Source organism: Carya illinoinensis, chromosome 5, assembly GCF_018687715.1.
Source record: "Carya illinoinensis cultivar Pawnee chromosome 5, C.illinoinensisPawnee_v1, whole genome shotgun sequence".
Taxonomy (NCBI): domain Eukaryota; kingdom Viridiplantae; phylum Streptophyta; class Magnoliopsida; order Fagales; family Juglandaceae; genus Carya; species Carya illinoinensis.
The window spans coordinates 7,045,906-7,060,271 of NC_056756.1; the positions used below are offsets into that span (position 1 = coordinate 7,045,906).

Genomic DNA, 14,366 nt, shown 5'->3' on the forward strand with positions numbered 1-14,366 from the left:
TGAAGGCTCCGAGTTTCTATAAAAAAATGATCATTTTCATCTATCGGATGCCAAAAAAATAATCACTTCTTGACCTGAGTTCTATTTTTCCACAACGATAGAATGGCTGAGCAATTCTCTTCCACTAATGTTCCAGACTTGAATCAGGAACCCTTGACGCATCAATCATCAATCTTCTCTCCTGAGGCCGTCAATACCATGATAGGAGCAGTAAACCGTTTTTCTAGTAAGGCTGATTCTGAGATTATTGCAGAATCAAGAATGCTCAGTAATCAATATGCTGCCTCTGTTACGATCATGTCTCGAAGGTTAATGGCGAGGGTGAGTGAGATTGATCATCTTAACATGCAAATATCTGAGTTACGACAGAAGCTTGCTAATAAGGATAGTGAGAATAAAAGGCTAAAGCAAGAAAACCAAGAGTTGAAAAAATTTGCAGATTGGTATGCTCATGATCTGCAACCACGAATAGAAGAGCTGGAACGAGAAAGGGTTCAGATACAAGGTCAACATCGGCAGATAACAGCAGAGGTTCATCGTTTACTAGAAAAATAGGGACAATCTACTGTTAATCTCGCTGGCTTAGTAAGAAAACTTTTGACAATGTGTGTCCAGCATATCTTGTATTTCTTTTGACTAAATAAGATTTGAAGAGAAAATAGTTTGTCTTATTCTTTATGCTATCTCTATAAAATCAGTCCTGAAGTTCATCTAATCCGCATCAAGTTTTCATCTCATCTCTATAACTCATCTGCATTCCTTCAGCATTCTCGTTTTAAGCCTTCTATTCTTTTCTCAATGGCTCATTCTTCTAACATTTCTCTAGATCCATCCATGAGGCATTCTGCATCTCAACCTCCTGTTCTTTCTGCAGCTACCATTGGTGCCATGTTGCAGCAAGAAAATAATAATCTGACTAATAAGTCAGATTCTGATGCTATTTATGACTTGGTGAGTCTTGGGACTCGCTACTCTTCCTCTATTGTGGCTTTTTCTCAGCGGCTACAAGCCAAAAATCACGAAGTTGAAAAGCTCAAAGAACAAATTGTTGTACTTCAACAAATTGTTCAAGAGTCTCACACAAGGGAAGGAATCATTCGGCAGAAGAATAAACAGTTGAAATCTTTATTAGATTCTTCATTCCGCTTGCCGGTTCCCATGAATAAGAATGACATGATATTGTATGAAGAGAATGAGCGTCTCAAACATGAGGCTAAGAATCTCAAATTTATGTAAAAGTATTAAAAAAAAAAAATCTATCTCTATTTTTATTGACTCTGGTCTATCTTTTAAGAGATATTCATAGCATGCATCATACCTATTTCTCTTCTGATCATACATAATCTATCTTCTGGTAAAGGTTTTGTGAAAATATCTGCTAACTGATCGTGTGTGTTTGTGAACTCTAACATTATATCACCTTTTTGCACATGATCTCGAAGAAAATGATACCTTATTTCAATATGCTTAGTTCTAGAATGTTGTATTGGGTTCTTTGAAAGATTTATAGCACTTGTATTGTCACATTTGATTGGAATGTGATTATACATGAGTTTAAAATCTTCAAGTTGTTGCTTCATGTAGAGAACTTGAGCACAACAACTACCCGCAGCAACATATTCTGCCTCAGCAGTAGATAGTGCAACAGAATTTTGTTTTTTACTAAACCAGGAAACTAATGCATGACCTAAGAAATGGCATGCTCCACTAGTGCTTTTTCGATCTATTTTACAGCCAGCATAATCTGCATCTGTGTAGCTGATTAGATCGAAAGATGTGTGCTTAGGGTACCATAACCCTAGGTTAATTGTACCACTAAGATATCTAAGAATGCGCTTAACTGCAATTAAATGTGATTCTTTTGGAGATGATTGAAAACGTGCACATAAGCACACACTAAACATAATATCTGGTCTACTGGCTGTTAAATATAATAAGCTACCAATCATACCTCGATATATCTTCGAGTCAACTGGCTTACCGGATTCATCTTTATCAAGTTTAGTTGATGGGCTCATTGGTGTTCCAATTTCCTTAGCATTTTCCATCCCAAACTTCTTCAGTAATTCCTTAATATATTTTGATTGATTGATGAATGTCCCACTTTTTACTTGCTTAATTTGCAATCCGAGAAAGAATGTAAGTTCACCCATCATGCTCATCTCAAATTCTTCCTGCATAGTCTTAGCAAAAACTTGACACATATTTTCATTAGTAGCACCGAATATTATATCATCAACATAAATCTGAATCAAAAGAATATCATCATTTTCATATTTAATGAAAAGAGTTGTGTCGATTTTTCCTCTTGAAAAACCTTTTTCAATCAAGAAACCACTGAGTCTCTCGTACCAAGCTCTAGGAGCTTGTTTAAGTCCATATAGTGCTTTTGTGAGTTTGAAAACATGATTTGGGGAAATATGATTTTCAAAACCTGGAGGTTGCTCAACATATACCTCTTCATTTATAAAACCATTTAAGAAAGCACTTTTAACATCCATTTGAAAAAGTTTGAAATCTTTATAACAAGCATATGCAAGTAGCATTCGAATAGCTTCTAATCTTGCGACAGGTGCATATGTCTCATCATAATCGATTCCTTCTTCTTGATTAAAACCTTGGGCTACAAGTCGAGCCTTATTTCTAGTAATGACTCCAGACTCATCTTTCTTGTTTCTAAAAACCCATTTTGTTCCAATAATAGTATAATTTTTGGGTCTAGGAACAAGTGTCCAAACATCATTTCTTTCAAATTGATTCAACTCTTCTTGCATAGCTAGAATCCAAGATTCATCAAGAAGTGCGTCATCAATATTTTTGGGTTCAATTTGAGATAGAAAAGCAGTATGATTACAAATATTTCTAAGAGATGATCGAGTACTTACACCTTGTGAAGGTTCTCCCAAAATTTGTTCCACTGGATGATCTTTCACAAATTTCCACTGTTTGGTTGCATCTTGTATTAAATTTTGATGATCTTTCCTGATGGCTCCATGTTGAACTTCCTCTATTGCTTTCTCTTTGTTGAGATTGAGACTTTCTGTGTTATTTATACCTTCTGTTTCTTCATCAATAGATTTCTTGGATAGTGGAGAATTAGATTCATCAAATACTACATGCATAGATTCTTGTACAGTTAAAGTCTTTTTGTTGAATACTCTATAAGCTTTACTATTAGTAGAATACCCGAGAAAAATACCTTCATCAGATTTTGCATCAAACTTGCCTAAATTATCTCTGTCATTCAAAATAAAACATTTGCATCCAAATACATGAAAGTAACCAATGTTGGGCTTTTTCTCATTCCAAAGCTCATAGGGGGTTTTATCTAATTTAGACCTTAACATAACTCTATTTATAACATAACATGCAGTACTTACCGCTTCGGCCCAAAAATAACTAGGCAAGTTGTTCTCATTGAGCATTGTTCTTGCCATCTCTTGAAGAGATCTATTTTTCCTCTCTACTACCCCATTTTGTTGAGGAGTTCGAGGAGCAGAAAAATTATGAATAAAACCGTTTTCATCACAAAATGTTTCAATATTTTTATTAACAAACTCTTTTCCCCTATCACTTCGGATACTTGAAATAGTATAGCCCTTTTCATTTTGAATTCTCTTGCATAACTTGGTAAAGGCATTATGTGCCTCATCTTTATGAGCAAGAAAGATGACCCAAGTATATCTAGAGAAATCATCAACAATAACAAATGCATAATATTTTCCTCCTAGACTTGCAACTCTATTTGGTCCAAAAAGATCCATGTGTATCAGTTGCAATGGTCTAGTAGTGGAAATATGTTTCTTAGTTTTAAAAGAAGTTTTTGTTTGTTTACCAAATTGACATGCATCACAAATTTTGTCTTTAAGAAAATATGTTTTTGGTAAACCTCTCACAAGATCATTTTTTGAAAGTTTGGAAATAAGTTCCATGTTGGCATGACCTAATCTTCTATGCCATAACCAACTAGTTTCATTTTGAGCTGACAAGCAAATAGCATCTTGTGAGGTAATTTCTTCAAAATCAATTGTATAAACATTATTGTTTCTAAAAGCAATAAAACAAATATTACAATCATGATCATTCAAAATAATGCATTTATCCATTTTAAAAGTAACTGTAAATCCTTTATCACATAATTGACTTATGCTCAAAAGATTATGTTTTAAACCTTCAACAAGTAGAACATCTTCAATTATGAGAGAAGATTCATTACCAATTTTACCTATTCCCACGATCTTCCCTTTCGAGTTGTCTCCAAATGTCACGTGTCCTTCTTCTTTAGATCTAAGATCAAAGAACTTAGTCTTGTCTCCTGTCATGTGTCTTGAACATCCACTATCTAAAAACCACTTATTTTTGCTTGTGGATGACTTCATGCATACCTATAAAAACAATTAAAATGATTTTTCTTGGTACCCAAGTTCTTTGGGTCCTTTATTTATTAGTATTAGAAGAAACAAGATTTTTAGGTACCCATATGGCCCTAATAGTCATTGTATGATTTCTTCTAATAGGACAAGTATGATAATTATGACCATTTCTATTACAAAAATTACAAATAGCATGTGACATATATGAAAAACTTGAATGATTATAATAATATCCTTTTTTGACAAAATTATTTTTATGAAAAGAATTTTGAATATTAGTCTTTGAGGTAGAATGATTATCAAAGAAATTTTTATAAGGTTTGTATTTTTGTTTTGGCATATATCCCAAACCTGCCTTGTCAAAAACACATCTTTGACTACCAAGAAGTTTTTCAAAATTTCTTTTTCCATTCGTAAAGTTTTCAACAATATTTTCTAAATCGGTTTTCTTCTTATTCAATTCAAGATTTTCATCTTTCAAAATGATACTTTCTTTTCTTAAAATTTCAATTTCGTTTGTTAAAGAAGAATTTTTCTTTTTCAAAGCAGTATACTTGATACCCAATTTTTCAAATTCCTCATAAATCTCTTCTAAAACATTTTGCAATTCTTCATATGAAGAATTTTCAATATTATCAAGATTTGTTACCTCAATGGCATCTTTAGCCATAAGACAAAGATTTGCTGATTCTTCATTGCTTGCTTCACTATCTGAGCTACTTGAATCATCATCCCATGTAGCTTTCATTGCTTTCTTGCCCTTGTTTCGATCTTTCTTTAGCAGAGGACAATCTGGCTTGATATGACCAGGTTTATTGCATTTATAACAAATTAAAGTGTCGTTTTTACCTGAATCTTTCTTGGAAAACTTTTTGAAAGATTTCCTCGGAGGAGTTCTATTTTTCTTCAAGAACCTCTGAATTCTTCTTGTTATCATCGCAACTTCTTCATCTTTATCGTCATTTTCCTCATCTTCATCACTTTCACTTTCATGAGGAACAGCTTTAAGTGCTAAACTCTTCTTTGGCTTTCCTTCTTCTTCTCCTCTTTTCAATGTGTACTCGTGGGTGATAAGTGACCCGATGAGTTCATTGACTTCGAGCTTCTTGAGGTCTCTAGCTTCAAGAATCGCTGTAACTTTTGATTCCCAACGTTTTGGTAAAGAGTTGAGAATTTTTCTTACTATCTCTACCTTGGAATAAACTTTGCCAAGAGCTGTCAAGCTGTTTATGATGTTAGTAAAACGAGTGTGCATACTAGAAATAGATTCATCATCATTCATCTTAAACATTTCATATTCATGAGTAAGAATATAAATTTTTGATTCCTTGACTTGCGAAGTTCCTTCATAAGTTACTTCCAAGTTATCCCAAATTTCCTTTGCCGTAGCGCAATTCATTATTCTATTAAACTCATTTCCATTAAGAGCATTATATAATAAATTCATAGCAGTTAAATTTAAAGTATAAAGTCTATCGTCTTCACGATCAAACTCTTCTTCTTCCTTTTTGACCTTTACTCCACCAACCACTTTTGTTGAAATATAAGGTCCATTTACAATACATTTCCATATTTCTCTACCTTGAGCTTGAAGAAATATTCTCATTCTAACTTTCCAGAATGAGTAATTATCTCCACAAAAGAGTGGAGGCCGACTACTAGATTGACCTTCACCAAATGAAGCTGCAATGTTAACCATAAGATCTTAACTCAAAAGATAGTTAATCTTATAATAGAGCTCTTAGCTCTGATACCAATTGTTACCCAGATGACTAACACAAGAGGGGGGGTGAATTGAGTTGTATTAAAAAAAATTAACAATTATAAATCAAATATATAATATAAAATATAAACAAAATATGAAATAACAATAAATATAAGGAGTAAGGGTAAGAGAGAAGCAAACTCAGTATGTTAACGAGGTTCGGCCCCACTGCCTACGTCCTCGCCTCAAGCTACCCCTTGAGGATTCCCAAATTCACTATTCAACCTCCTTCAGGTGGAGATAGAAACCTATTACACCTTTGAACAACACCGCTACAAAGGATCCGTGTAGAACACCCTCTACACTTGCAATCACCTTACACGTGGTGATTCAACTATTCCCTGTGTAGAATACTTTCTACACACACAAGGGTTATACACACCCTTTTTCTGATACAAAAGCTGATAGTGGGTAGGTTATCAGAAAACACTCCTCAACGAGTGAAATAAAAACAATACAGCGCAAGCTATATCTCTCAAAATGAACAAGGATTAAGGCTCAATGTTTAGAGAAGAGAGAATGAAAGCTTTGAATGAATGTTGTATGCTCTTGGTGTTGTGAATGTGAAGCTCTCAAATGATCTATTTATAGGCATATGAGACTTCATATTCAAATTTAAAAAGATTCACATGTCAAAGACAACATCATTCACTTTTTCAAAAAATTCAAATAAAAGGTTCTTCTTTTTCAATTGTCAAAGACAACATCATTCACTTTTTCAAAGAATTCAAATAAAAGGTTCTTCTTTCTCAATTGTCAAAGACAACATCATTCACTTTTTCAAAAAAAATCAAACCTAATCTTTTACTTTTGGCATATGACAAAATGAGCACACTTTCATTTTCAAAAAATTCAAACCTAATCTTTTACTTTTTGTATAAGTCTAAAAAAAGCATCAATCACTTTTGAAAATATTCAAATAAAACATGCACATGTGAAAGATGACAATCAATCATCTTTAATATTTTCAAATTTAATTTTCAAAAATATTCATGCACATGTGAAAAATGTATTTTAATGCTTTATGATAAAATATTAATTTTGAGCATTAATCCTAATTTCGAATTTTGAAGAGATTTACAACATTACTCTATAATTTTAATGTGAACTTGTTCCATTCTTGCTCATGCTTGTTTCCTTGATGTGCTTGACTCCATTGTGTAGACAACTTGAGCTTGAGACTTCTTTATTCTTTGAATTCATTTGTTATCATCAAAATCCATGTGTAGATTTATAATCACATGAAACTTGAAACCTTGAGTTCAACAAGAATCATTTAATTCACAATTTTATCTGTTAATAGGTTTGATAGAATACAATTGTGATGTTTATATGTTGTAGATTGTAACTGGTATAACAGTTACCTCAATGTTGTTGGGAGTTTCAAAACACTTGCATGGTTTACCTACTGCATGGTTAACACTCCATTGAGTACTTCTATATTGACTAGCTATTAAATTATTTGAGTGGTGGCCAGCTTCCCATTTAAATTATCCCAGGGTGCTCATTGATAATTTGCATTCCAGCTTTAATGCTTTCATTTGCAACCAAGTGTTTCCTTATAGAACAACGAGATGTTATAGTGCTATAGTGCTTATGATTATTATGTGATCATTTGACAAATTGTGTAAAATCACAGTTTTGATACTTTTGTACCCTGTTGTAGGCAGACATATATCTAGGACACATTATTGTACATGTTTGGCAACTGCTAGTACTTCATGATGCAGGATAAAATAGAGATCGATACTGGTTACTGATTTATGGATTTTAGTAACTTATTCTAGGTTGGTGGTTATGCAGGAATGCATGCTATGGTTTAATGTGATGACAAATGGCTATAGACAAGCTACAGGTCAATTCACCTGCCAAGGGCCTCTCTCTTTTGTTTTTTGGATGTGCTAGCCGATACCCCAAACAACTTTGAAGTGTAAAAAGTCCTATGTGGAGTATGTACATGTACATGTAGAGATAGTAGAACTGCTGGCATATTCAAATAGCAAGTATGGATGCATTGTGGGACATGAAAACTAAGTTATAAACTAAGCAGTTATAAAGTCTGAGCTTCTAGTTGAGATGAATGGCATACTGCAGACATTTTTATATATATAGCATCATTTCTAGTATGCAATTGTTTAATTGGTGGTCTAAAATTCCTTTCTATCATTGGTAGTTACTTTGCATTTGTATGTAATTTGGTGGAATGAAATATAGCTTGCCGTAAATAGGCAGGAAAAATTCTAAACTATGGCAAAACCAAATGTACGTAGGCATACAAAACCAGATGACGGTCAATTAAATTGATCAGGATATATATATTTGTGTGTGTGAAAAACATAATATGTGCAAATCCAATGGAGATACAGAACTCAGAAAAGCGTACCAATTATATCAAGTTGTTGAAAGTGTCAAACCTTGAATGTTTATGGTCATGCCTCAAATCCTTACACAGATTTGTAATCCATCAAGCGCAAATGAATATCCTCAATCACAACAATATGCATGCGCAGTCTGCGATCAGGAAATTTCCACAGATGAAGAGGGGAGATTCTAGGTCGACACGCAAAATAATTGGATCTCCCAAAAAATTTACATCCAAATTTGAGGGGAAAAAAAGCATCGCCAGAAAATTCATCCCCATTGCGCCGTAAATCCATAACTGAAAACAGCCAAGTAAATCCCTAAACGCAAGCAACCAGGAAAATATAAATCTACGATATGGGGAAATGCCGTAAATGGCCATTCGAGTTGCGTACGTACCAATTTTTCTCCGCCGGTCGATTACTGTAGCTAACTTCACTGGCGGTTATCATTTTGCCGAGATGAAGTTTTCTCATCATCGACGAACAAGACAATCGCAGGGAGTACCCAACGACTTTGCGGCAAGAAAACCGATTGGGTGGAAAGCAATTGTGGCAGCAAAGCCCCTGCCTTTCTTGGCGTGTAGATCGACAGAAAGAGCAGCATTTTTTCGGCAGTTCCGTTTCGGCGAAGACCAGAGCATATGTCAGCCTAATTTCCTGGCAGTTTGCCTGCGATGAAATAACTGTGGCTTAAGGGATTTTGCCACAGTTTTGTTGCCGTTTGCTGCAAATCTTGAGCGCCGTAAAAAGTAAGATCTCTTGTAGTGTGGTCGCAAGGTTTGGAAATGAGAAGGAAAAGTTTTGGCTTCTTGAGCTTGAAGATGAGAAGAAGAAGAGGAGAAATGGATAGATGGAGGGCGTCGGCTTGGAGAAGAATGAGATTTGTTCTTTCTTGTTGAAAAGCTGACGGTTTTAAAAAGAAATAAGGATTTAAGTTACTTTAATCAAAACTTAAGCTAAAAAGTAACCGACAGATGGAGAAAAAATAAGAGCTTAAGTCACTTGGTTAGACCTTATCTCATATAGTTTTGCTACATACAAAATAGTCGCGTATTAATCTGTATACTAATACTAATTCTTTCATACTTAAAATTTAAATTAGCACTGTTTTCAATAAAATTTACTTTTTGACCAATCACAATAAATTAGTACACATATTAATACACAAATGTGCTTACAAATAGACTTTTCCTATCTCATAAGCTACGAAAATGAATGGTGAGGCCATTCAGTGTAATGAGATATTTCCTTTACATACTCATCTAATGGTGGAAATTAATTAGGTCATTTCTTAAATAATTAAAATTAGAGAATTTAAGATAAAAATATTGTGAGATTTTAAAATCATACCCTTAATTTATTGTAATAATTTACATAAAAATAAAAGTACATTCATCTTAAAATAAAAAAATAAAATAAGAAAATAAGAAAAATCTTTATCTTAAAATATTTAATTTAAGAATAAATTAAAATGATGTAAAGGCCTATGTAGTAAGATTCTGAGTATTACACTCTCTCTCTCTCTCTAAAAACTATCCCTCTCTCTCTCTAACACAAACGCCTTATCAACAAATACAAAGACTGAAGAAACATGAAAACTCCATGCACCCATCCTCCCTCTCAAATTACAAAGGAAGAGTCCACACCACCCAACTCTCTCTCTCTCTTTCTTCGATGGGCCAGCTGGACCAAAATTTATGTGGAAGAGAAACAAAAAAGAAGGAAAGAATGAATGAGAAAAAAAAGAAAGGGAAGATAGATAAAAGTTTTCAAATGTCCTCCAACCAAATTAACTCTCTCGTAAATACATGTTTCCAAGAATACCATTCTGCAACCTCTCAAAAAATTCCCATCTTCATCAATGTCGTTCAAAAGAGCATTATTTTTCACCAAGCTATGAGGGCTTTTTTGGTTTTCTTGTCTCGGTCAGAGTTTCACAGAGGAAACAGTGAAAGCAAGAACCTTCTTACCTCCTCTCTATCTCTCTTTTCTATCTTTCTTGTTACTTTATCTCTTCATTATTTCTTACTCGTCTGTCTTTCTTTTTGTTATTTATCTCTCTCTATCTCTCTGTCTAAAAGGTGCTTCATCACAAATTTTGGGGAAAATTTGGAGTAAATCACATAGAAGAGTGAAGGGAGGGAGGGAGAGATGCAGAAGAGCCAAAGAATGGAGAAGAAATCGCGGTTTCGTGCTTCGGGTGGGACAGAGCTGTAAAACCGGCTCACTTGTTAGTAAACCTGATCTCCCACGTACGTAGGATGTGGGGTGTGGATCTGCTAAATCAGCTGATGACCACATTATTTATTTTAGTATAGATGCCACATAATTGAGGACATTCCATGTGTTTTATATGTTACAAAACAAACTAATTATTGCGTTCATTATGTAGAGTACATCCCCTCCGAAAATCCAGCCTTTTAATAACTCGAAATAAGTTTTTGAAGAAGGGCCGGGCCCCCCCATTATCAAAAGTTGGGATCACTACGATCAATTATTGAATTATTTTATTATTGAAGTTAATTATAAGGTTCTTGACTCAAACATACTTAGATTTTGAAGATCCATTTCGATCGAAAAGTCGTCTTTACTTGATCTTGATGTTACTACTTTAGTAATTGAATTGATTGAGATTGATCACTTTATTGTCGGCCTGTGGATCGGGTTATTCGACCAGATATGGCCTTGACTCTCTCTCTCTCTCTCTCTCTCTCTCTCTCTCTCTCTCTCTCTCTCTCTCTCTCTCTCACACACACACACACACACACACACAACTTTTATTAGAAGGTGAGTGAGAATGTCCCTACACTATGGGGATAAGATAACTACAAAAACAAATTAGATGAGAAATAATGTAATCCAACATGAGAGTCTTGGGGTATATTTGTCTAATTGGTTTTTATTTATTTCTTTTAATTATTTTGCCTAAGGTGAATTATTAATTTGTTTGATTCTCTAATGATCTCTATCGATTATAGATCATAATGATGTCAACCACTAAAATTAGCGACACCCTTCCTTTATTTTAAGCCATATATGTACGTACGTGAATCAAGTCTATGAGCTTCGGGACCTGCAAACACAATTAATTTGGATGATTTTATTGCTTAATTTATCATTCCCAGACTTTCCCAGATCAGTGGGAGCTCGGATGATTTTAATGACTGATTTCCTTAACGCCATCTTATAATCAGATCATGTAAATCTCAAAGCTGGTTCATGGAATATCATCGCACTGCTAACTGTAGATATATATATTATATCTTACATGAAATGACCTTGGCCTTGATAGATTAACATTCTACTAGCTAGGCTCATGCGTCCCAGTAGTAGTGTTTATTAGGACTAAAGCAACCACGTATCAGATATATAATAAATACTAAATCGACATGGGTTTTGGAACCCAGACAAGATTATCTGCAGGGAAGAAATGGCACACGTTGGGCGTCCCTGGCTTAATCCCAAGCACGCGAAATGACGCATGATCATGGCTCCAGCGAGAGGTGTCCGTGTGGCAAACAGCAACAGCTTCCACCATGTCTCCATTCTCACCACCAAGGGCAACCTTAAACACCTTGGTCTCTTTTGCTTGGCTGTGGCAATAGAAAACTGCGTACGGGTAGGGCATATTATGACATGCTACCATCTTGGGAGCTAGGATTTCCTCGGGCATTTTCAGGAAAGTGTAGTTTTGGAAAAGGGTGTTTGATTTGGTTAGGTGGGAAGTGGTCAGAACTTGGAAATCGGAATTCGACCCCAGTATCCCACGTGTAAAATCAAGCAGGGATTCCATGGAAGTGGCACAGATTTTGGTCTCTCCTTTGATAGGTTCGGTCTCACATTGTCGGAGGGTATATTCCATGAATTTGGCTTGGGGAGAGCCTGGAGAGAATGAGAAGAACTCAAGAAGGTTTGGAAGTTGTTTTAATGAGAAGGGAATGGAGTCAACTTCTTCTCTAGGCAGCAAGCGAGGAGAAGTTGAAAAATCACGCTTACGGAAATATATAGGCATTGTTTCACCAACCATTTGATCCTTCATGGTGAAGAAGACCATTGAGGAAGGGTCCATGTCATCCATGTGGGAAGAAGGATGAGCATGAACATGCTCTCTCTTTGTTCCTTGATCACGAATATCATGGTGTTGCTTTACGGGATGATCATCCATTGCATGAATCTCTTCCGAGTGTTTTCTGGTCAACTCCCTGGCTCCACTTCCATGAACACACTGCAAAAAATTTAGTGACATAAAACTGAAGTGATCAACTATATACTAAATCTTTTGATCAAAGATGTCACTACTACAAATTAATGTGATATTAGCTATCAATCAGCTCATCTTTTTTATTGTAAAGAGAATCAGGCATATTGATCTTTTAGATTACCATAAAGATTAGTAGATGGATAAGGAAGAGGCTCCAAGATGCAAACCCAATACCCATCTTTCTTCTCTGCTGAAAAATCTGAAATTTTGGCTTCTCTTTTTCCTGTGGAAGAGAGACTAGAACCATCACATGCTTATTTTAAGAGCAGAACAGAATCTTCACATAACAAAACGTAAAACATGGCAGTTAGCATAATTCTTGAAAATTTCAGATACTATCTTAGAACATCCTCTTACCTTCCCGAAAACCAGCAAAATAATTGAGGAACAAACGAAAGAAGGACGAGATGGGGTGAAAGTGAGAACTTTCTTGAAGAAATATTATCCACTTTTGCTAGCCAAGGCCCAAGCTAACACTATATAGTTCAGGGTTATGATTGGATACGGTATTAAAAGATTGGCCAGAATACAATAATATATAATATGAATTCGAAAATGTGATTTTACTTTAGCACAGCTCAAAGTTGCTCTTAAGGCACCCTTTCCATACCTTCACCGATTATTGTATCTGTTTGAAATTTCAGTGATTTGTACCCGTTTTAAATAGACAAAGTACTATACTCATCATAAAAAAGTGTAAAAAAAAAAAATCATTTTTGGTGGGATTCACATTTTAAAAATAGCTGTAGCTGATATTAATTTATTTAAATATTCAAAAACAATTTTAAAAAAGCGGAAAATGAAAAATAAGAGATCAGCGGGATACATTGGCCCATGACTTGTTTTTTCAAAATGAAAAATAATTTATACGAGTTCTAAATAGACAAGTCTTCAATATTCTCTTTATAAAAATATAGATCACACTATAAAAAAATAAAAAATAAAAATTATTTTCTTTAATGGAACTCACATTTTTACAAAATAAAAAAAATAAAAATCTACACAAAACTAATGTATTAAAAACTTGTAAATATCGTTACTCCTTCAAAAATTAGGGTGATGAGGATCTATACGTCCTAGATTCAAATGTGCAACTTAGTAATTGTATTTGTTAAGGACGAGTCCCACCACCGTCCGTGTAACTGTTCATATACAAATACTAAGGAAACTCAAGGATAATACACCTGAGAATACTTTGATACTTAAGTCAGTATAATATCTCTCTCAAAAATCTAGAATTCAGAAGATCTCTCGTTTTGAGTGTTACCTGATATATATGGGGAATGCCCATTGGATTAGATCACCATTATATGAGATTACTTTACTGTGATGTTTATCCGGCTTTGTGTTTATCCCATGCAATGTTTATCCCTACATAACTGAAACAGTCATGTACGTGCATGAGACTTGCTTCTTCCCGAATAAAGTGGCGTGTAGTGTGCAAATCCCTGTTGGGTCTTTCAATTCGAGCCTGCTTACAGAGGATTTTCATACTGGGCTTAAATATGAAATGAGCCTTCCAGTTATCCTGCTAATTTCCTTCGCACGATGGCATGGGGAATTCTATGTTAACAGTTTTTACAAAAACACTTTTATTATCATCA

General features: G+C 34.6%; 2 protein-coding genes across 2 annotated transcripts; both read right to left on the minus strand.

Annotated features, from left to right (window-relative positions):
• Nucleotides 1–1,361: 1,361 nt before the first annotated feature.
• LOC122310033 lies at nucleotides 1,362–6,039 on the minus strand (the record flags this gene model as incomplete). Its single annotated transcript, XM_043123919.1, has 3 exons — nucleotides 1,362–2,831; nucleotides 3,102–4,346; nucleotides 5,440–6,039. Coding segments are annotated over 3 exons (3,315 nt in total), but the record flags the coding sequence as incomplete, so codon positions are not given.
• Nucleotides 6,040–11,701: 5,662 nt separating this feature from the next.
• Nucleotides 11,702–13,371, minus strand: LOC122311089 (BURP domain-containing protein BNM2A-like). The gene is made up of 3 exons (XM_043125463.1): nucleotides 13,120–13,371; nucleotides 12,884–12,985; nucleotides 11,702–12,726 (listed from the first exon to the last, which is right to left on the minus strand). Exons 2-3 carry the CDS (start codon nucleotides 12,938–12,940, stop codon nucleotides 11,881–11,883), a joined length of 903 nt encoding a protein of 300 aa, XP_042981397.1. The 5' UTR covers nucleotides 12,941–12,985; nucleotides 13,120–13,371; the 3' UTR covers nucleotides 11,702–11,880.
• Nucleotides 13,372–14,366: the final 995 nt, after the last annotated feature.